The 23973-nt window shown below is 36.6% G+C and overlaps 4 protein-coding genes across 4 annotated transcripts; 1 reads left to right on the top strand and 3 right to left on the bottom strand.

The window, feature by feature from the left end:
• The first annotated feature begins 4296 nt into the window (after positions 1-4296).
• On the top strand, positions 4297-6044 carry LOC133676602 (7-deoxyloganetin glucosyltransferase-like). The gene is made up of 2 exons (XM_062098300.1): positions 4297-4780; positions 4874-6044. The coding sequence occupies exons 1-2, from the start codon at positions 4297-4299 to the stop codon at positions 5824-5826; spliced, it is 1437 nt and encodes a 478-aa protein (XP_061954284.1). The 3' UTR covers positions 5827-6044.
• A 1290-nt stretch (positions 6045-7334) lies between these two features.
• On the bottom strand, positions 7335-8292 carry LOC133676421 (7-deoxyloganetin glucosyltransferase-like). The gene has a single exon (XM_062098064.1). It carries the CDS (start codon positions 8272-8274, stop codon positions 7477-7479), a length of 798 nt encoding a protein of 265 aa, XP_061954048.1. The 5' UTR covers positions 8275-8292; the 3' UTR covers positions 7335-7476.
• A 4904-nt stretch (positions 8293-13196) lies between these two features.
• LOC133676422 (7-deoxyloganetin glucosyltransferase-like) lies at positions 13197-14301 on the bottom strand. The gene has a single exon (XM_062098065.1). It carries the CDS (start codon positions 13808-13810, stop codon positions 13271-13273), a length of 540 nt encoding a protein of 179 aa, XP_061954049.1. The 5' UTR covers positions 13811-14301; the 3' UTR covers positions 13197-13270.
• A 609-nt stretch (positions 14302-14910) lies between these two features.
• LOC133676420 (protein PAT1 homolog 1-like) lies at positions 14911-22424 on the bottom strand. Its single transcript, XM_062098063.1, has 5 exons — positions 22057-22424; positions 20975-21117; positions 19858-19914; positions 18490-18565; positions 14911-17649 (listed from the first exon to the last, which is right to left on the bottom strand). The coding sequence occupies exons 1-5, from the start codon at positions 22106-22108 to the stop codon at positions 15611-15613; spliced, it is 2367 nt and encodes a 788-aa protein (XP_061954047.1). The 5' UTR covers positions 22109-22424; the 3' UTR covers positions 14911-15610.
• Positions 22425-23973: the final 1549 nt, after the last annotated feature.

Consider the following 23973-nt stretch of genomic DNA (forward strand, 5'->3'; position numbering starts at 1 on the left):
CAGCTACTGTAACATCACATATTAAAAAATCACGTCAAGGAGTGCAGATGCAGGTTGGACTTGTTGGCAAAGGACGTCAATTATGAGCCCTTTTCGAAAGAAAACTTCAAGGTGTGTACAAACTTCAGGTTCAACTTCGGGCCTACCGGAGATTTTTTGTCAATAAGTGAATATCGGGTTTCTTTGACATTAAAACTGAGTACAAAGTAATTTACAATAACAATATGGTTTGGGTTAAAAAAATGAGATTAATATAAATAAGATAAACCCAAAAATAAACTGTCTGTAAGGTTTTATCATCAGTGGAGTATGGTCATGGTTGGATCGGGTTATTTGGGCAGAATGTCTTGACAGGCTTCTCAGGGGCGGTGGTAGGTGTTTATGCCCCTTGCAATCAAGCTGACAGACTTCTTCTTTGGAAGGACCTTCGTATTCTGAAGGCTGCTTTTGAGTGTCCTTGGTTTTTAGCAGGTGACTTCAATGAAACTATGTTGCGAAGTGACAGAAGCAGTGGCTTCATTAACAAGGTGGGTTCAACGGCTTTTAGACATTTTATTGATGATTGCAACCTAATCGAGTACAACATGTCAGAGGGTTTGTGCACCTGGTTTCGTGGGGGATCCATGAGTAAACTAGACCGTATTTTTTCTAGTCCTTGTTGTCATTTGCAATTCCCCCTTTTGTCTCTTCAACGGCTTCCAAGAGGGTTCTCTGATCATTGCCCTTTAATCCTAGGGGTTTCACCTGCAGAAAAAGGTTGGATTCCTTTCAAATTCATGGATTGTTGGCTCCACCATCCAAATTTTAAAGATATCGTAAAGGGTATATGGGATGAAGCTTGCAATGAATTTTCAGGTCAGTTCAAGCTCATTAAGAAGCTCAGCTTTATGGCAACTCGGCTCAGACAGTGGAACAGGGTTGGTTTTGGGCATCAGGAGACTGCTTTGTCATTGATCCAAAGCAATATTTCAGCTATAGAAAAGAAATCAGAATACGGGCAATTATCTACTGTAGAGCAGAACTCGCTTGATTCATTGATCAAGAAACAGTGGCAATGTAACTTGCATATAGAAAGCATGTGGCGTCAAAAGTCTCGCCAAATTTGGTGTCGCCTGGGCGATCGCAACACGCGTTTCTTCCATCTAGTTGCTAACTTCAGGAGGGCTAAAAACCATCTCAAGAAAGTGGTTCATAATGGTTCTGTTGTTGAAGGTTTACCGGTCATAAAAGATGCGGCAGTTAACTTCTTCTCCAACTTATTCAGAAGTCCTGATAGATTCCGAATTGGTTTAGGGCCTGTTGGTTTTAAAACACTCTCGGCTTCTTCTTCAGCTAACTTGGAGCGAGATATCACTTTGGAAGAATTAAAGCAGAGTGTTTGGGATTGTGATGGGAGCAAGAGTCCGGGTCCAGATGGTTTCAATTTCAAATTCTACAGGCTTGCTTGGAATTTTATTGCAGATGATCTATTAGACCTGGCCAAGAATTTCTTCAAAACAGGTAGGCTTCCAAAAGGAGTCAATCATGTTTATGTTCATCTAATTCCGAAGATAGCTTCCCCAATTGGCTTCAAAGATTTCAGGCCTCTTAGTTTGATTCATGGCATTTACAAGATAATGGCAAAGGTTCTTTCTAGCCGTCTGAAAGTGGTTATGCATGACCTTATTAGTGAGAATCAAACAGCTTTCTTGGCAGGGAGGCAAATAATTGATGGGTTTTTGGTTGCCAATGAAGCAGTTCATTCCTTGAAAAGACACAGAGTGTCGAGCCTTATCTTTAAGGTGGATTTTCACAAAGCTTTCGATAGTGTGCAGTGGGATTATTTAGAGCAGGTTATGAGGCATATGGGTTTTGGTGAAAAATGGATTAATTGGATCAACACTTGCATCTCCACTGCAAAATTATCAGTGTTGATTAATGGATCTCCTTCTAAGGAATTCTTGATGGGCCGTGGGATTCGCCAAGGTGACCCCCTTTCTCCATTCCTTTTTCTAATAGCAGCAGAGGGATTATCTGTTTTGTTTCAAAGAGCAGCTTCAAATGATTTTTTCAAAGGTATCCCTTTTGGAGACAGCTTTTGCCTCAGTCACCTACAATATGCAAACGACACTTTGATCTTCATGCCTGCTAATCTTCATATGGTCAAAACAGTTAAAAGGATCATGTTGTGGTTCGCTATTTGTTCAGGTTTGCACATTAACTTCCATAAAAGCTCTTTAATTGGCATAAATGTTGGGGAAGATACTTGTGCTAGTATGGCACATTCAGTCTTTTGCAGATTTGATTTCTTGCCTTGTTTTTATCTAGGCATGCCTTTAGGATCCAATCCTAAAAGATTGTCTACATGGAAGCCTATTATTGAGAATTTCAGACGAAAGTTGAGCATGTGGAGAGGTCGTATGTTTAGTATGGCAGGACGTATCTGCTTAATCAAAAGTGTCTTGAGTTCATTGCTAGTATATTATATGTCTTCTTTTCTTATGCCCAAAGGTGTCTGTAATATACTAACATCTATTCAACGAAGATTCTTGTGGTCTGGAGTGGCGAAGCAAAAGAAAATCTGCAAGGTGCAGTGGCGTACTGTTGTGAAAGCTAGAAAAGAAGGAGGCCTCGGGTTGGGTTCTTTAATGTTAAAAAATATATCCATGCTTTTCAAATGGATATGAAGGCTAAGCTTACCAGAACAAGCCTTATGGAAACAGGTAACAACCCATCTTTACTCCCCAACTTTCGAGAATGGAATCCCAAAATTGCATGGTCATATTTCCCCATTTTGGAAAGACGTTTTGTCAATCTTGGATCCAAACAGTGTCATCGGCTTATTATTGCGTGAAAACATTAAATTCAAGATTGGAGATGGATCCTCCATCCTTTTCTGGTCTGACGTGTGGATAGGATCAAATGCTTTACGTAGCATTTTCCCTAAGCTTTACCAAATTTCTACTTTTCGGAATGGTTTGGTTAATGAGATGGGTCAATGGGTGAATGATCAATGGCGATGGAATCTGGTTTGGCGTAGGAAGCTCTTATCTTATGAAGAGCAACAATATCATCATTTGCTCTCAATGCTGGAGCCAACGATAATTCGTCAAGGAAAAGATGACAAACTTATATGGCCATGCAATTCTGATGGCAGCTTCTCAGTTAAATCGTGTTGCACCCTAATTGACAATACCTCCTCTGCGACTGATAGAGTCTTCGAAGCCAATGTTTGGATTAAAGGGGCTCCTCCGAAAGTTCAGGTGTTTCTCTGGTTGGCAGTACAGGACAAAGTTAGTACAAGAGCTTTTCTCCATCAACGAACTGTTTTGTCTGCCACACAAGCGTCATGTGTCTTTTGCAACTCAAATTTGGAAACCTCAGAGCATCTTTTTATACATTGTAACTTTTCTAGGAGTGTTTGGATGAAAGTTTTGGATTGGTGGGGTATCCAATGTTGTTTACCGAGAACAATTGACTTGCTTCTTCTGCAGTGGCCCGAAATGGTTCATGGCAAATTCCAAAGATCAGCTTGGAGATTAATTTCAAGTAGTACTATTTGGGGTATATGGTTGCTGAGGAACAAAATTGTTTTTGAGGAGGGAACTATAAACTTGTTTGATTGTTTCTCCACCATCCTTCATCGGGTTGCTATTTGGTTGCATACTCAAGATTCAAACTTTAATTATACAGGAAATGACCTCTTAAGATCTTCTGATGGCATCAAATTATGGTGTAATAAGAAATCTTAGGTAGTCTTCTTGTTGTTTGCTGTAGTAGATCAGTTTTTTTCTTTTTTCTTTTTTCTTTTTTATATTGCTTGTATTTCTCTTTGGCTATTCGCTTTATGGCCTTCTCAATATACTCTCGATGATTATCAAAAAAAAAAAACTGTCTGTAAGGTTTTGGATTCGGTATATAATATCCACCAGAGAGATATTGACTATGGATTCAAAGCTAATTCAAAGGATAATTTATTTACTTTTTAAAAAATAATATAAATTATATTTTAAAATTTATTTTAAAATTTTAAGTTGAATTGATTCTTGGATATGGTATTAGAGTTTTGATAACCATACGATCATGAGTTCAAATCTCATCATTCTTATTTATTTAATTAAAAAATTAAATCAAGGTTTTAATTTGAGGGAGTGTATTAAACAATAATATAAATAATATCTTTAGACCTCATTTAATAGATTAAATTTTTAAATTGAATTAATTCTACCCTTAACCATAGACAACAGCCTAACAAATTAATATAATAGCATTCATATGACACTACAGAAGAAACAGAAGAAACATAGCATGTAAGCCATGGCTGACAAGCCTCATGCAGTTTTTATCCCCTTCCACCTTCAAAGCCACATAAAATCAATGCTAAAATTAGCCAAACTACTTCACCATAAAGGGTTTCACATAACCTTTGTCAATACTGAGTTCAATCATAGACTCCTGCTTAATTCTAGAGGTCCTGAATCCCTTAATGGCTTGCATGATTTTCGATGTGAAACCATTCCAGATAGCGTCCCTCCTTCTGATACTCTTGCATCTGCTGAAGCTTTTAAGAAAAACCAACTGGCTTCATTTAATGACCTGCTTGCCAAGCTTCATGACACAACATATTCTGGTGTGCCCCCGGTGACTTGTATTGTCTCTGATGGTATGATGCCATTTGCTATCAGTGCTGCTGAAATGCTAGGAATACCTATTGCCTTGTTCTTTACTATATCTGCATGTGTCTTCTTGTGCTCCAAGCAATTTCGTGCATTAAAAGAGAAAGGCCTAGCGCCATTAGATGGTATGAATATGAAATCAACTTTTTATTGTCCTTTGGTTTTTGAAGATTGAAATTACCTCCGAATTTGCATCCAACTGTTCCTTGTGTTTGCAGACGAGAGCTTTCAAACAAATGATTTCACGGACAGAATCATAGACGGGATTCCAGGAATGAAGGATCTACGTTTAAGAGATATTCCAAGGATCTCTCGAAGTACGGATCCAAATGGTTGGTTGTTTAACAACGCCATGGAAGCAGTTGAGAGTGCATCTAAAGCTTCTGCGATTATTTTGCATACTTTTGATGCTTTGGAGCAAGAAGTTTTGAATGCTCTTTTCTCTGTGCATTCTCGTGTCTTTCCAATCGGCCCACTTCAGTTGCTTCTCAATCAAGTGCCTGAAGATGATCTGAAGTCCATTGGATGTAACCTGTGGAAAGAAGAGTCGGAGTGTCTGCAATGGCTTGACTCCAAGGAACCAAAATCAGTAATTTATGTGAACTTTGGCAGTATAGCAGTCATCTCAAAGCAGCAGTTCAATGAATTTGGAATGGGACTTGCTAAAAGTGGTCATCCATTTTTATGGGCAATAAGACCTGATATGGTCATTGGGGACTCGCCTATTTTGCCACCAGAGTTTATGGAAGAGACTAAAGAGAGGGGCTTCATAGCTAGTTGGTGTCCACAAGAAGAAGTCCTCAGCCACCCTTCAATTGGAGGTTTTATAACTCATTGTGGATGGGGTTCCACAATTGAGAGCATTTCCTCTGGGGTGCCTATGCTTTGTTGGCCATTATTTGCTGATCAACATACCAACTGTAGGTATACATGCAATGAGTGGGGAATTGGGATGGAAATTGATAGCAACGTCAAGGGAGAAAATGTGGAGAAGCTTGTGAGAGAGTTGATGGAAGGAGAGGAAGGTAAGAAAATGAAGAGCAGGTCCATGGAATGGAAAAAAGTAGCAGAAGAGGCAACTGCTCCAAATGGTTCCTCATCCATGAATTTGGACAAGCTGATAAACGAGTTGCTCTGTCATGAAAGGTCAAGAAGACTCACTCGAGATTGACTCATACTCTTCAATGTGCTTTTTGTGCTATATGTCAATTGTTAATTGATCTGGTGTTGTTAGTAAGAGCCTCAATATTTTGTATCTTCGATATTTTCTCATTCTCTTTTGAGTCCTGGGATTGTTCGAAGCTGCATTATTTTGTTGGAAAGAGTTTCTAAATTCTTTTTCTTCTTGACTCTTGCATCATTTTAATATAATCTATGTGCTTTCCATTATATGAGATGCGTTTGATCTTGGATGTGGATCCTTTTTCGCAGTCCTTCTTTTATCTTACCAAGATTGTTTCTTGAGACTTATTCTGGCAAAGAGAGCACAAAGATAGAGAAATTCATGAAAAAGGGTTGGATAAACTCTAGCCAGAAAGAGCTGTTTATTCTCAAACAAAGTATAATCTTCTAAAAAATCTCTCAAGAAAATTATGATAATAACTCAAATATGTTTATAACGGATATTAAAAAGAAAGGAAAAGAAATAACAAGAAAAAATAAAAGCTATAATTCAAAATTAAAGAGAAAAAAATACAAAAACTTAGAAAATAATCTTTTAGGCCTAATTTTTGTTAAAGAATTGGAAGTAAGAAAGTACTTTCACAAATTCTTGTGTGCTTGGATTACAAACATAAAAATTCTTGTTGGGTTTCACAGTGAGAATGCTATCTTCAGTATTGTTTCTTAGGGAGCTAAACTCTTTGGTGATGATCTGTCAGGTTCTTCATTTTTTGATTAGCACTGTTAGTTTCATTTTTAGTCGTTTTCTTCCCTATAGGCCTGAAATCTCTTTCTATATTAAATAAATAAATAAAATCCGATCCCACGATCACCGGAGAAATTAAACAAATATAAGCTTGACTGCTACCAACAAGGCATACAAGACCATGTCAAGAAGTAAACGTGAGAATATAATCATCAACAACTATAGTAAACTCATCATGTAACTTGATATCTTTTTGGTTGTCTTTGCAAGAGATTTGGCTGGCGATCGGAAACAAAACGTGGGTTCTGTTTGAGTGTTGATAGTGTAATAAGTTCACGAAGTACGAGTCGGGGATTAAAGTGAACTAATTAATGCTAGGAATAAATCTGGTTCTGGAAGTGAGTTTTGAAAGAATTTCAGCTGTGACATCTCAGGCAGGAATAATGTTTCTGCTTTCTGGGCCTGTTGTTATTTTCTCGGACATGACATATAGAATTATGGCTAGCTAAACATGGGCTGAAACTGTTGGATTTGAACTCTGTGGCTTGATTGACAATCTCCTCGTGCCCGCCCGCAGTGCATTAAATGGGAATTCAAGATTAAATCATTAAAGTTCGCCCTCGATCTTCCCTAGATTCAAACATGAGACTTTCATATGGAAAATACAAGTTTTATTTAGAATACCAACTGATATGGACACACTACAATCCATGCTTTATCAGTAAGATATCTTATACTGATCCCAATGGCTAGCAGGGTGTCCCCCCAAATTGTAAAATTGTGGCGCTAGCCATCCCCTTTCCCCAGTACAGTAAAGAAAATGTTTTGTCCTGTTGAGAATAATGAAAGTTGAACAACCATGAAGATTAATGCTTTAATTCAACAATGCCAAATCAATAGACACATAGCACCAACAACCAAATTGAAAACCATGGCTCAAGCTTGAGCGATGACTTAATTTCGTGACAGAAGAACTTCGTTTATAAGCTTGTCCAAATTCATGGATGATGTACCATTTGGAGCTGTGGCCTCCACTGCTAATTTTTTCCACTCCATGGCTCGCTTCTTCATTTTCTTACCTTTCTCTCCCTCCATCAGCTCCCTTACAAGCGTCTTCACATTTTCTCTGTTGATATCATTATCAATCTCCATTCCAATTCCCCACTCATTGCATGTGTACCTACAATTTGTTAGTTGATCCCCGAAGAATGGGCAACAAAGCATAGGCACCCCCGAAGAAATGCTCTCAATTGTGGAACCCCATCCACAATGTGTTATGAAGCCTCCAATTGATGGGTGGTTAAGGACTTCTTCTTGTGGACACCAGTTAGCAATAAAGCCCCTCTCTTTAGTTTCTTCCATAAACTCTGCTGGAAAAATAGCTGACTGCCCAATGACCATGTCAGGCCTTATAATCCATACAAAAGAGTGGTTGCTTTCAGAAAGTCCCATTCCAAATTCAATAAGCTGTTCCTTATTCATGACTACTACACTGCCAAAATTCACATAAACCACCGAGTTGGATTTCTTGGAGTCAAGCCACTGGAGACATTCAGGCTCTTCTTTCCACAGGTTACATCCAATGGAGTTTAGGTCATCTTCAGGTACTTGATTGAGAAGCAATTGAAGTGGGCCGATAGGATAAACACGAGGAAACATTGAGTAGAGAGCATTCAGAACTTCTTGCTCCAAAGCATCAAAACTATGTACAATAATAGCAGATGCTTTACAAGCTTTCTCAGTTGATTCCATATTGTGGTTAAACACACAATCATTGGGATCCCTCCAATGAGCATATCTCGGAAGATCTCTTACACGTATACCTTTCATTCCAGGAATCCAGTCTATAACTCTGTTTAAGAAGCCATTTGTTAGAAAGCTCTCGTCTGCAAAACACACAAAGTACAACACAAAATTTGTTAAAGGAAATCAAGCACAGCATAGGAAATCAATCACAGAATAGGATACGAAGTTTAGTCAAATACTGTAATTGAATCTTTAATTATTTGCTTCCTTATTCATAGATAATTAGGCTTGATCACAGGCAATAATATAGGATCTTGATGTTAAACCATCAATATAAATTGTAAACTCTGCTTACTCTGAAATAAAATAAGAAGATATCATTCTCTTCATGGTATCACAGCAATTAATCTAGGTGTCAAAATAAAACACAAACCCTTTAGCCGACTTCCATGGGAGACGAAAACCAAGGAAGCACGTCTTCAAGCGTAAGATGGGATCATCCCAATCACCAGCTTTACCTTCACCATTCTCAGATCAACCTCGCGCTGTCCTTGTGCCACAACCCTTGGTTGAAGACAACTATAGCACATGGAGCCAATCCATGACTATGGTGCTTACAGTCAAAAACAAAATTGGATTCATAGATGGCTCAATGAAGAAGCCTGATGAGAAGAAACCAGATGAGCATCAACAATGGAATTGGTGTAATAGTTTGGTTAAAACTTGGCTACTGGGATCTATGTCCAAAGATATTGCTACCAGCATCATCAACTGCAAGGATGCCAGACAAATATGGCTTGATTTACAAGAACGATTCTCACATGTGAATGTGATTCAATTATTTAATATCGAGAATGAAATTCACAATTGTGTGCAGGGCAACATGTTTGTGGGATCCTACTTCATAAAGCTGAAAGGTTTATGGGATGAGCGTGATGCACTCTGCACCTTTCCGACATGCACTTGTGGATCAATCAAGGAAGTGGCTACATATCTGAACACACAGAAAACCATGAAATTCCTCATGGGTCTCAATGATTCGTATGTGGGTGTTCGTAGCAACACTCTGTTGCAGGATCCATTACCCACAGAAAACAAGGCATATTCGTTGGTTCTTCGTCATGAGAAGCAATCAGAGGTGACAGCCAGGAAAAAGCCATGCTCAACCACAGGTTGTTGTCTTTGCCGTAAAGAATTCAAGCCATAAGACTAAAACTAAAGAGAGATGCTCCAGATGTAACAGAACAAATCACACCACCAAGGATTGTCGCGCACATCTCAGATGTACTTTTCTGCCGCTGAAAGGGACATACAGCTGAATATTGTCGCAAGAAGAAAGCAGTGACTGAAGTTAAGTTTAATGTGGCAATTTCCAATGGAAATCAAATTGCATCACACATGAATGAAAGGAAAAAGATGAATTTTCCTTTCATAGCTGAAAAGTGCAAACAAATACTCAGTATGTTAAAAACTAAAATATCCTCTGCCAATCATGTTAGTAACTGTCCAACTCATGATGACCTCTCAGGTAAAGCTTTTTCACTCTTTTCTAATGGCAACAGAAGCACTTGGATTTTGGATAATGGGTGCACAGATCATATGATTTAGGATCAAAATCTTCTCACATACTCAAGACCGGTTAATGGCTGCACTGTTGAATTACCGAATGGATCAATAGCACAAGTAACTCACATAGGCAGAGTTCATCTATCTCCTGATTTGATCCTTGACAATGTTTTGTGTGTCCTATATTTCCAATCGAATTTAATTTTCATTAGCAAACTAACATTTGATTCTTCTTGCATAACCATTTTTCTAAGCCAATTTTGTGTGATTCAGGACTTACATTTGGGAAGATGATTGGGACGGGAATTGAACGGGAGGGTCTCTACTTTCTCAACCAAGCCAAGAAATGAACATGTAACCATGCCAAAACTTCCAACCTGGTCCTTTGGCATCAACGTCTTGGGCATCCCTCAACCAAAGTCTCTCCATTATTTCCTAAAGTTAATTCTTGTTCTAATGACAAGTGCTTGATTTATCCATTAGCAAAACAAATAAGACTTCCATTTTCTTCAAGCTCCATTACTACTATATCTCCGTTTGATTTAATTCATGTTGACATTTGGGGTGGTTATAAAGTTCCTTCTATTTTAGGTGCCAAATATTTTTTTATTATCGTTGATGATCACACTAAATGCACATGGATTTATCTTATGAAACACAAATCCGATACTAGGGATCTTCTAGTCAACTTCATCAACATGGCTGAAAATCAATTTGATTTCAAAGTCAAAATGATTCATAGTGATAATGGTCTTAAATTCAAACTTAAAAGCTTTTACGCTCACAAAAGTATCATTCATCAAACTAGTTGCATTAATACTCCATAACAAAATAGCGTTGCCAAACACAAATATAGGCATTTGTTAAATATGGCACGTGCCTTACTTCTTCAAGCCGGTCTTTCTAATCAATTTTAGGGTGACGTTATTCTTGCTTCCGTTTATCTCATAAATCAAACACCAACCCCTGTTCTCCACGGAAAAACACCATATGAAAAACTATTCAACACAGTTCCCAATTACTCACACTTACGAGTATTGGTTGCTTATGTTTTGTTTCCACCCATGCACAAAGTCACTCCAAATTTGATCCTCGTGCATCTCGGTGTATCTTTCTTGGATATCCTTTTGGGAAAAAAGGGTATAGAGTTTTTGATCTAGCTAAACAAAGAATAATAGTCTCCAGGGATGTCGTTTTCTTTGAATCCATATTACCTTTTCTTACACCTGCATCATATACTAATCCTGATGCCCCATCATTTTCGCCTCCCACTCCATCCTTACCTTTCGACATAGATTTTGCACCCCTCCTCCAATTACCTGTCCTACACTCACCAGCTCACCCAATTCCCAGACACCTCCTTCCACCAGCTCATATACCCCTCTAGCTCCCATCATAAAGTCTTCATCTCCCTTCATAGAGTCTTTATCTCTAGTCACCCCTATCCCTCAACTACCTGATTTATCTCCCATACAGGCCCACTCCTCCCTTGTGCCCATTCCTCCCCTTCGTTATGGCGGTCGTTCTATTACCACTCTTTCATACTTGCAAGATTTTCATCTCGCCATGACTCTCCCTTCAAAGCCTGACCCGACATCCTCCACGAACATGGTTCACATTTCAAGTACTGCTTATCCCCTCTCTACTTATTTATCTTACACTCACCTTTCTCCCCATCACAAGGCTTATACTGCTCAACTCACCCTCCTCAAAGAACCCACCAGTTTTTCATAGGTTGTTCAACATCCTCGGTGGAATGAGGCCATGCACCATGAGATAGTTGCTTTACGCCACTGGGACTTAGAGTTTGGTACCATTGTCATCCCACAAATGGCCAATCGGCTGCAAGTGGGTATACATAATCAAGTTAAAGGCTGATGGGATAGTGGAATGATATAAGGCATGGCTGGTAGCTAAGGGCTACAACCAAGTTGAAGGCGTTGATTATCAGGAAACTTTTGCTCTTGTAGCCAAGATGGTCATTGTCCGCATCTTACTTAGTGTGGCAGCTTTGTGTGGTTGGCATTTACATCAGTTAGATGACTTTGCCTCCTGGCTTCGAGCAAAAAAAGGAGACACGTGTTTGCAAACTTTATAAATCCATGTATGGCTTAAAACAAGCTTCTAGATAGCGGTTTATCAAGTTGTCCAGTGCCCTCAAGGCTGCAGTATTCCATTAGTCTTTGTCTGATTATTTCTTATTCATTCGAAGCCATCATGGTAACTTTTTAGCATTACTGATATATGTTGATGATGTGATATTAGCTAGGAATAATTTGCAGGATATAGAGAACACCAAACTTTTCTTGTCCAAGCAATTCAAACTTAAAGACTTAAGGCAATTTAAATACTTTCTTGGCATTGAGGTTGCAAGATCACGACATGGCATCAGCCTGTCACAGAGAAAATACGCACTCGACATTCTGGATGATACGGGGTTTTTGGGTGTCAAGCCATCTCGGTTTCCTTTGGAGCAAAATGTGTCCCTAACACAATCCGATTGAAAGCTTTTGGAGGATGGATCAACATACAGGAGGTTAGTTGGCAGGTTACTCTACCTGACTATAACTAGACCGGATTTGATTTATGTTGTGCATATCTTAAGTCAATTCATGGACAAGCCCCGGCAACCCCATCTAGACACAACTTATAAAGTGCTCAAATATATCAAACAAACACCTGGGCAAGGCATCCTGTTGCCGTCCACAAGTGCACTTCAGTTACGAGCATTTTGTGATGCTGATTGGGCTCGTTGTAAGGACACGAAAAGATCAGCTACTAGTTACTTCATTTTACTTGGAGAGGCACCAGTTTCTTGGAGAACTAAGAAATAGACAACAATATCACGTTCAAGTGCAGAGGCAGAATATCGCTCCATGGCTACTACATGCTACAAAATTACATGGTTGAAAAACATTTTGAAGGACTTACAGATAAATCACACACAGCCAGTAACTTTGTTCTGTGATAATCAAGCAGCAATGCACATATCATCGAATCTCGTCTTTTAGCAGCAAACCAAGCGCATAGAAATAGACTGTCATTTGATACATGAGAAAATTCAAACATGAATGATTCAAACAGCCTATATTCAAATTACACACCAACCGGCAGACTTGCTTACTAAGCCTTTAAGCTCCACACAATTTGAGACTTTACTTAGCAACTTGGGTGTAATTAACATATACTCCAACTTGAGGGGGAGTGTTAAACGAAATCAGCACAGCATAGGAAATCAAGTTTAGTCAAATACTGTAATTGAATCTTTAATTATTTGTTTCCTTATCCTAATTCACAGGCAATAACATAGAATCTTGATGTTAAACCATCAGTATAAATTATAAATTCTGCTTACTCTCAAATAAAACAAGAAGAAATCATTCTCTTCAAAATTACATTTAGCTTTATCGTTTGTTACTAAATTGCAATCCAGATATTAACAACCCCGAAATGGTGATAAACAGTGGACCTTCATACCTTTAATTGGTGTAAGACCTTTTTCTTTGAGTGGACGAAGTTGTTTGAAGCACATGAAGCAACAAGCAGAGATAGTTTCAAATAGTGCAATAGGTATTCCTCGCTCTTCAGCAGCTGCGATAGTGAATGGCAAGGAATCCGACACGATGCATGTTACTGGGGGCACATTAGAAGTGGCTGTCTCATTGAGCTTGTTAAGTAGGTCACTGAATGGAGCCATTAAGTTGTTCTTGACAGCCTCAAAAAGTGCAAGGATATCTTGGGAAGCATCAATATCCGAATGAGGGAGCCCATCTGGAATGTTTTCAAATCGAAAATCAAGCAAACCGTTGAGGGAATTAGGACCTCTAGATTTAAGTAAGCGTCTATGGTTATATTCAGAATTGACAAAGGTTATGTGAAAACCTTTGTGATGAAGTAGTTTGGCTAGTTTTAGCATAGATTTTATATGGCTTTGAAATGGAAGTGGGATAAGAACTGCATGGGGCTTATCAGCCATAGCTTTAGCAAATCAGGAGCACCGGAGAATAGTGGAGAGACTCTGGTGTTTTGGAGCAGAGCTATTGAGACCACAATCTCTGGTGTTTTGGAGCAGAGCTATTGAGACCACAATCTCTGTTTATTCTTTTCTTTTGAAATGTTATAAACTAAAAAGTTATGCAGTGAAAATAGCTCTAAAATTTAAAATTAATTGGCAAGTAGAGAAAATACAAAGACAAACACAATTAATCACACAAAAATACAAATATAATTTACATAGTTTGGCAACTTTGTAAACAAAACAATAAGAGAAATTCACTATAAAAAAAAATAAAAAATTACGAAGTGTTGAATAAAATTGCTATTATCTAAAATCCTAAAGTAACATCAACTCTTGTTTTTCTCTCTTCTATCTGCCTATCAAAAAAATAAAGAGAATAAAAACACTTACAAATAAATCTTACCCTAAAATATGACAACTTTAGATTTTTATATAGATTAAATACATGAATATTCTTTTCTCACCTGATTCACAATTTAAAACAAAACTGACAGTTGAATTCAAGATGTATATAAGAAAAGAGGAAATGAAATTGAAATCAGTTGAATTACAGCTCATTGATTGAGATGAGCATTAACCATGGAGGACCACTTCAATTGATTCTTCAGAAAACAACAGACAACTATTGAGGGGAAATGCATCCCCTAGACATGGAGGACCACTCCCATTGATTCTTCAGAAAACTACAGACAACTGTTGAGGGGAAATGCATCCCCTAGACCCCTGTATCATGCATGATACTGGTAAAAATTAATGAGTAATGCTACTCCCAATACATATTAGGAAAATTATAATCCATTTATCAAAACCTGAAAAAAGGGATGTCAATCCAAATACCTCATAATTCACAAAATAAAATCTAATCAGAGAAAAAAATGGAAAGAGTTGCCAATCAAGACAGGAACCTTGTATACCAGGAGAGGTTTCCCATTAAAGAAGTTACTATATAGGAAGATAAGACTTGTACTTTCTTTTGTGGTCTTACAGCTAGGTAAAAACGTAACATCTCCAGGTCGAAGGTTCAAATTTCTGTTTAAACAACATGCACATGCCTAACATAGAGCAAACAAGTTACGGAGGGGAAACATAGGCTCTTAAACCCCCCTCCCCCATTATTAAGAAATGTCTGCAAGTGCGAGAGAAATTTACTACATTTAATTCAGGACTTTCAGTTCCCTTAATCTAACAGAACATTTCTTATGCGTTGCCTTCGCAATTTATTACAGTTACAGCAGAATACCCCATTACAGAATTTGTATGTAAGGCCAGACTGAAACATTCTCCAGCAAGTGCATCCCGCTTGATGGTCCTGAACACCGGACACCATGACAACTCTTCACTTCCAATGGACAGGCGGGATCAAAAGAAAAGGGAGTTTATCCTGTACAATCTATCCCCTAAGCTTTAACTTTTGCCAGGAATTACGACTTAGAGCACCAAAATAAAGCTCCTTGGAAGAATAAAAAAGATAAAAAGACTTCCCAGTCACCATCTCCCATGTATATTTTCTTTCCACCATAATACACATTTATGCATATGACTATTAGTCTTAACAAGATGAGAGTCCTGGATAATCCTTCGAAGGAAAATATTAGAAAGATAAAGATGAACCCTTAAAAAACCTGACTCAATAAAGGTGAATCTATGCCACTTCCAAGCTCCAAACCACCTTAGTTCCGTTTCCATGTCCAAATTTGCCGAGAGATTGATGTAAACAGATTAGCCATCCAGTTGCAATATCTTTAATTCTTTCCTCGGTCAACTCCTCACTGATTCAGAGTTTATGTGACCACTATTCCCTGGATGTGCACTCAGGCCAGTAATGGTATTGCGTTGCTGCCCAAAATGTCTTAAAAGTTCCATCTGGCGTTCATTCGTATGAGGAAGGCAAGCTCTTAAAAGCTCAACAGGCATTTCTCGTTTTGTTGCTGCACGCACCTCTGAATCAATACCTTCTGCACTAGGTGGTGTCTTTGCATAGACTGATTGCAGTATAGTGTCATATTTAATCAGGCAGTACTTCATAAGAAGATCAAAAAATTCATCAAACGATGCCTGCCAGAGAGCAAAATTCGGCATGCCACAGTTGGAAGAAGCCTGGGGACCATGTAATAGTTTACTAGCTCTTTCAAGAAGACACTTCAAAATAACTGTGGCTCCATCCCCAGCAGGGCTACCAAGAGGCCGAAATGGTGGCTGCTCTGAAGAACAAACTATGGCTACAAGGCAAGCACTCAATGCATGAAGATCCATGCCATTTACACATGCAGAAACTGTCTTTGTGAGATTTGTAGTTGTGTCAGCTGCTCCTGTATCTGAGGGAATGCCACCAAACAAAAACCTCAAGTGACGGAAAATAGCCATGCAGACAACACGGGTGAGTTCACTCCCGGGATATAGAAGCTGAAGAAACTTGCAGATGAGCTTTCGACCCTTGGGAAGTGATACTAACCGCAGGAACACAATGTCATCCTTTGAGGCAAGTCCAGCAGTTTTGCCAGTTTGGCCAAGTGGGTCAACAAGCTGAAGTGACGCTGCCAATCCTTCAAGCAAGTTCTGCCGCCTCCGTCTGAGCTGAGCCCCACCATCTTGGGGCTGATTACACTGCAGGAAACGGTCAATGTCATCTACATCAAGAAGAAGAGACAGGCTATCTTCAATGGTGATTCTAGCGGCAAGCATAGGTTCCTGTTCCAAAGGCCTCTCAGACATTTGTTCTGAGTTTCCATCACCAGAACCAGGAGGATCAACTTCAAGAAGGGGATGAGGCCTCCGTATGGAAGGGAGGGGCATCTTCCCAAGAGCATCAAAATGGAGATGAGAGTGCTGGTCTGCACTGTTACGAGATCGAGAAGGTAGCTCCTTCAAGTGAGACGGGCAGAAATTGTTTTTAGTTCTCGACCCAGTAGATCTTTTGGCAAGAGAAGCTTGGTGGTAGTAATCGTCTATATATGGGTCATTGCTATGAGTAGCAGCATGCTGCATTTTCAGAATACTCTCGATTTCATCAGCTGTCATATGCTTGGATCGGAATTGCACCCAGCCACCATCACTTTTCTGACTACTAGTGTCAGAGCCTTGTGAAAATCGCCGGTTTCTTTGGGATGATTTATGTTTTTGTTCCCTGATATGTAATGATGAAGGATGTGCATTAAAGAGTTGAGATTGCATTGCTGCAAAATGAGCCAAAGATGGTTGAACTGAAGGGTGCAGTCTCTGCTGTTGCAATTGCTGCTGTGGTGACATCAATTGGGAAGACAATAGGCCATTTTGATGCGATAATTGTTGTTGCAGTATACTCTGTAAGAGCCTAGACTGATCTACATGTAATAAGCCAGCATGATTAACCCAATGTTTTTGTGGCCTGTTATTAAAAGAAAGGCCAGGAGACGTGATCTGGGCCAGATTTCCACCATAATGTAACCCATGCTGTAAACCAGCCAGATGAAGATTAGAGTTGGACAGAGGAGACAGATTCGGGGCAGACAAGTGTGACTGCAGTCCACCAGCATGAGAAGCAACATTAAGGTGGTGTGGCGAACAACCAGGAGGAGGGAAAGATGTGAAATTTGATTTGGGTACAGGAATTGGTTCACTTGAGAAGTGCTGAAGCTGTTGTGGCTGCTGGGGATACGAGGAAGTTCTGTACAAAGGTTTTGGTTCTGAGAAACAAGCAGAAGAAGGTTGGGGCTGTGATGACCATCTCTTGCTATCCTGAGAATTTTCTGCATTAAACATTTGTTGATCTAACCAACTCGTAAACTCTCCATCTTGTGCCCAATCAGTGGCAGATGAGCCTGAAAAAGAAAATGCTATTAAATATCATGGCAGAAGGTATACTTAGACACCACCATTGAAGTAACACTGACCTAAAAAAATTATATGCCACACTGCAAACTAATAACTATGGTATACTAGAAAGTGGAAATTTATCAATATTAATCATCAAATAAAGTTATAGGAACTACATCTTATTTTGCACACTGGGAAACACCACAGAAATCATTTGCACTAGTTGCCAGCACGTGATGAGAAGTGCGCATATACCCAAAATATCTTATTACTTCTTTCAGTTAAGAAACCGGGGGACAAGCAACCATCTGGCACGGCAAAATTGTTCATACTAATTGCCGCAAAGTGATATGATGGATGTACCAGAAGTTCATGAGACGGACTAAATCAATCTCAAAATGGTTAGCAGAAACCAAAAAAATAAATTAATTAAGTTTAGCCAAGAAGCCACTCCATCTTATTGATGGGAATGACTTCTGACCTGCATACATACGTAAGGACTCCTGCTAAAAATATCTGACAAATTATCAGGCTTATAGAAAAAACTCAATAAAGTCAGAAAAAAAATCATGAAATGCTTCCTAAATTAAATAAAATGGAGAAGAAAACTCAGGTAATAATTCACTTTCAAGCCGACAATAAAGAATGAAAGCATTTCTATTCAATAATACTTTTTGGCTCACAATTAAGCTGACAACAATTATATGAGAATCAAATCTCCCCAATCACATGATCGTATAAAATGCTCAGCACTCAGAAAGCAAATTTACAGAATAATAAGTCTAGTAAACTTCTTGATTTAGTGCAACTAGATAATGTAAACAAAAAGTAACAGTTGAACTCACTTTCCCTCGAAAAGGATCCAGATCCTCTGTCACCAATAACTCCTGGATTCCTGGGTCCAGTCACAACTCGGTTCAACTGTGTAGGTGGACAACAAATTCACAATCCAACGAAAAAAATTAGAAAGCATCCCTCAAACAGGTTGGAAAAGATACCAGAGGCAAGATGATTATAAACAATAGTAGCAGAGAATATAGAGAGCATTATCCTAGAAGAATAATGTGATATAATGACAAGAGCTCATCCTAACTTCCCTAGCTTGGGCCTGACCTGCTCAAGGGAAGTATTTGATTATTGTTGCTCATCTCAAAGTTACTGTTAGACCAGCTAATGCTTATGATGGCAGTTTCAGGTTTAGAAACTAAAACTCATCTAACAGAAAATGCATGTTCAGTTCATACTCTTTGAGGCAGTTCATAGAGAATCTTGGCCTTCTTCATTTGACCTCCTCAATGCATACATGTGATACAAAGAACTCATTTAACAGAGTTTTTCAGTTATTTTTCCAAACCGAGATGATAGACAGAAATTAGCTTTTGATGAATTAAGCAAGGTTGGAAAGGGGAAGAGTGCTACATCTTGTGTGTAGTAGTTGTACTGAAATTCACTGAGGTAGAAGAATACTTTTGACATGTTTACAATGTTTGTTGTGATTTGGAGCATTTGAATTGACCAGAATTCAAGAATGTTCAAAGACCCACTCCCTCCCAAGCAGCAACTATAGGGTAGAAAGATTACTTTCTAGGCCCTCTCAATAGAGCATTGCTTCTGCAGCATTTGACAAGATATCTTCAGCTTACATTTCACTGGCGCTGCAATACCTTACTTTTATTGATTTAATTTTCCATTTCCTGTATTCTGCTATGGAGATGAATTAATCCTCATTGTGAAAATGTTCTCTCATGCTCCTAAATTCTTAAATTTTTATTAACAATAAGAGATGAAGAGGAGGTGGGTATCGAGGTGAAGGTATAATGCAACCAACAAATGATACAGAATATGTTCAGATCAAGAGAACAATCGACACAATTGTCCCTTCCACTTTTTGTCTCTTCCTTGAACTCATAACTTAGCATCTATCCCTTTTACACAGACAAAACCATCAGGCCCTAGTAGAAAACTTCGTTTTGATATTTTTTAAATTGAGATGCATCATAAGAACCAATTCAACCTTGTTGCGGCCCTGCAATATGCAGTTTTTAAGCACTTACCAAAAAATCTACAAGCTAGCTTTTGCACCCTTCACAATTTCTATGATAATAACAAAACTTGACATCTTAATAAACAGAACATATAGGAATGAAATATAAAACATGCAAAACTCATTGAGTATTATGTTATACATAACCATAAAAGTTAAAGAATCTAACCTTAGCAAAAGTACTTGCCAGATCATCAATTTCAGATAAAGATCCTAAACATACACCCTGAAATCAAAAGGAAAAAAAGAAGAGAACAAAAATGAGAGCCATTACAGCAGCAATTCATGCCCCTAGAAGTTAAATCAATACTCGATTCTGAAACAAAAGGCAAGTCTATTACTGTTAAAAAATAATCAAGTGTTTAGAAGAAAAATCAACCACAGCCTTAAAAAGCATGAAGAATATTTTTTAGATTATACATGTGTCATAGTATAGCAAACAGTGGTACACGATAGCTGGCTGCAACAGAACAGAAAAGTACCTGACAAACAAATAAAAGTTTTATCTTTCTTTTTCAATAACTCTTCAGATAAGAGTTAAACAAGCATTGCAATGGACACTGAAATGATAAAAACACAGGAAAGAACAGACGTAGCTGACATCAAATAGTTTAAGCACATAAGAGGCCATTCTCCTCTACAGGATCCTTTTTTGACGATAACAACAGGAAGAACATTTGGCTGCTGACAGCAGACTGGCAACTTCTTACCATCAAGCTTCTAAACATCAGATGCAACTTATGAAATGAGAGGTTTTAGTTTCTTTTCTCAAGTCACAAATGAATTTATCTCATACACGAGAAAGAAAAACCGGGAAACTTCATCATACAAACATATAAAGATCATTTATAAGAGTGATTATCATTTGAAAATGGAACTATATATCAGCAACCTCCTTTGTTTTCAAAACAATAATTACCACTCAAAAATCAAAACACACACACACAAAATGTTTTAAAATGCCATAATTAGTTCAGTATTATGTTTTTAATCTTTCTTAGTTTTGATAGATTAACTCTAAACTACCAGTTTAGTAATAAATGCACAATGAAGACAACGACATCAAGCCTCCAGCTATAATGACAATCAATTACTAAGTAACAAGATCTTAATTGATATCTGCATCCAAAAATAATACACATATGGTACATGTAATCAAACAGATTCAAATGGATAAAACATTAAGCTAATTATATTCAGCAGTCATGAATTAAAATGTTTTCAGTAAAAGAGCGATGGTGAGAATAAATGCTGAAAGGATTAGAGAAGCAAAAAAAATATCTTACTTCATCTCTATCAAACAATCGGTACTCATCGTTGGTGGGCCCGAGCAAAAGATTCTCACCCTCATTTTCTAAACCACCCAACTCCACTTCTTCCACAGCATGTTGACCAAAAAATTCGTACTGTGAAGCGTCAAAGAGTGCACCTGAAAGATAGTTTGAAATAAAAAGTTATGAAGTTGCAGAGTTAACAGAAGAGCAAGCTTGACAAACTCATGAAGCAGTAGGAAAACTATGAGTTATCTGAATTCACGTTCTAGTATAGAAGACTAGATTGCACCCTTCACAGAGGAGTAAAAGACAAGGACTAACAAGTAAAACAATATGCATCAGAATAAGCCCCAATGTGCATCCAATAAAATTGACCTGATATGATGAGAGAACCTGAAGAAGTTCAAGAAAATAAAAAAAATCGTAACAGAAGCTGGGCATCAGCTTGCCATGCGAGATGGGTTTTCAGCTATAGGCAATTCTATCTAGTAAAGACTAGGTTACCAGAAAATCATGTAAAGTTCCAATCACCACTATCGAAAGCCACGCAACTAACTAGCACATTACTGATCCAACCTAAAATCACGCTATCCAAACTAATATTCACACAATTCAAAAGCAACTTACTCACCATATATCATAACTTGCTTTGCATCGCAAGATAATAAATAAATAAAATTCAAAGCTCGATATTCATTCAAACAACAAAAGAACGAGACTTTTGATTTAAAAAGCCACAAACTTCATAAACACAAAACCCAAAAATCATCCCTACGCTAAATTTAAGTATATTCCCAAATCTAAAGAATCTATCCCTACCCAGAATCACAATCCCCCCCCCAAAAAAAAAAACAAAAAAAAAACAAAAAAAAACCTAGTCTTTCTTAAATCCCAAGATTTTAGATTCTATAAAAATCCCTTTAGAGTCTAAAAGCTCTCTCTTTTTTTAAAATATTTCATATCCCAGCATGAAAAAGGAAAAAAAAAAACCTTAAATCCAATCCCAAAAAGAATCAGTTTTTTTAATCAAATACATAGAATCATAAAAAAAAGGACTAAAAATCAAATAATTGGAGCAAGAGAGAGGTAAGAACCTGAAGAAGATTCAGTGAATTCTTTGAAATCCTTGCCATCAGATCGCTCCATATTTACAAAAACCTGCAAACAAGCAAAGAAGAAAAAGGGAAAGAAAGAAAACCCTAGATTTCCAGAACAAACTACGTCGTTTTCTATTTTTTTACTGGAAAAAAGAAACCCTTAAGCGAGTAATTTAAGATTTGCTCAAAAGAAGAAGGAGTTGGCAGTGTAGAGGAATGGTATGGAGAGGAAAATAAAGGGAAGTTTAGGGTTTATTTTGAAGGGAAGAAACCCCTCTCTTCTACAAAGAGAGGAAGAGAGGGATTATTATTCAGCATCGAAGAAGAGAGGGCAAGAGGAAGGAGAGGTGTGTTTTTTTCTTTATGGTCAACAAATATAAACTTTTAAACATCAACACCAAATATTTTCTGATCCAATAATTACAATTTGATTGTTGTTCGAAAAATATTTTTAAAAAAAATATATTTTTTAATATTTAATAGTATTTTTAAAAATAAATTTGAAAATTTTTTTTAATATTTAGCTATATAAAAATACTAAAAATAATTTATAATATTTTTTTTTTCAAGTTTACTTGAAGATTAAAACAAAATCTTATAAATAAAAAATTGAAGGATGAAGTTGAAAAAATAATACTTTCATAAAATATTTTAAATAAAATAAATAATAATTAAAATAAAAAAGTAAAAAGATAATGAAATTAAAAAAAATTATAATTTCTTAAACTATTTTAAATAAAAATAAACATCAATCTAAAGAATATGAATCAAATTTGATAAATAAAAATTTTCAATTAAAAAATGATAAGAAAAAACAAGTAACAAAAATAAATTATGATTAAAATTAATATAAAAATCAAAATAAATCAAATTTCAATGGATGAAATTGAAAAAAAAATTAAATCAAAATATATAGCAATCAAAATATTAAGAACCAAATTTGATTCAATTAACAAATAATAAGACATTTCTAAATTTTTCATAATTTCTTTAAAGTGTTTTTTATCTATAATAAAAGAAAAATACTTTCTTGAAAACTAAGTCAAATATTTTTTTATTATTAATTGTTTTTATTGATCAATTTTTCTAATAGTAAACAAATACAAGGAAGTTTCAAAAGTAATTTTTAAAATACTATTTTTTATAAAACAAATGGAATCTTAAATAGATTCAAATAGATGATGTTAACAATAAATTAATCTGATACAGAAACAAAAACCTTAAAATATATTTTATTGTAACTGTCTTGACCACAATAATTAAATTTGGCCTGGCTTGACAAGTTGAGTTTAACTCGAATTAATTTTAGTTAAATTTAATAATATATTGATTTGATTAAATTTATTTAATTGAGCTGGTTTTTTAGTGATTTAATTTTACAAATCAAAATATGTCTAAGTGCTCGTTTAATATTGAAATTCAATTTTTTTTGTCAAAATTTTAAAAAAATAAATTTAAAATTTTTATTATTTTAATATATCAATATAAAAAATAAATTTTAAAAAAATAAATATTATTTTAATATATTTTTAAATAAAAATACTTAAAAATAACATTTTTTCTAGACTTCTAAACACCCCAAAACCTAATTAGTTCAATATCTTTTAGAACAATAAAAATATTATTATTTTAATAAAAATTATTTATCTCAGTACACTCTAAGTTGATCTGCGGAGATTAATCTCCAAAATGAATTTGACATTTATAATTTAACCTACTCTTTTTAAGATATGAGTAGTTTTTTTTAGTGTTTTTTAATTACAGTTGAAAAAAATATATTAAAAAATATATATATTTGATTTAAAACGGTTATTTGCTGGATTTTTATTTGTAAAATAAATTAAAAGAACATCTTTGTCAATAAAAAATAAAGTATTTTAGTTTTTATAAAATCAAGGTTTGAAATATATTTTT

This window comes from Populus nigra, chromosome 17 (assembly GCF_951802175.1).
Source record: "Populus nigra chromosome 17, ddPopNigr1.1, whole genome shotgun sequence".
NCBI lineage: Eukaryota > Viridiplantae > Streptophyta > Magnoliopsida > Malpighiales > Salicaceae > Populus > Populus nigra.

Coding starts and splice junctions, on each gene's coding strand:
- LOC133676421 (XM_062098064.1), bottom strand. CDS start 8,274: ATGGAATCAACTGAGAAAGCTTGTAAAGCATCTGCTATTATTGTACAT.
- LOC133676602 (XM_062098300.1), top strand. CDS start 4,297: ATGGCTGACAAGCCTCATGCAGTTTTTATCCCCTTCCACCTTCAAAGC. Junction 4,781..4,873: donor AGGCCTAGCGCCATTAGATG/GTATGAATATGA, acceptor TTGTGTTTGCAG/ACGAGAGCTTTCAAACAAAT.
- LOC133676422 (XM_062098065.1), bottom strand. CDS start 13,810: ATGGCTGATAAGCCCCATGCAGTTCTTATCCCACTTCCATTTCAAAGC.
- LOC133676420 (XM_062098063.1), bottom strand. CDS start 22,108: ATGGAGCGATCTGATGGCAAGGATTTCAAAGAATTCACTGAATCTTCT. Junction 18,566..19,857: donor TGGCAAGTACTTTTGCTAAG/GTTAGATTCTTT, acceptor CCACCTACACAG/TTGAACCGAGTTGTGACTGG. Junction 17,650..18,489: donor TGGATCCTTTTCGAGGGAAA/GTGAGTTCAACT, acceptor TTTCTTTTTCAG/GCTCATCTGCCACTGATTGG.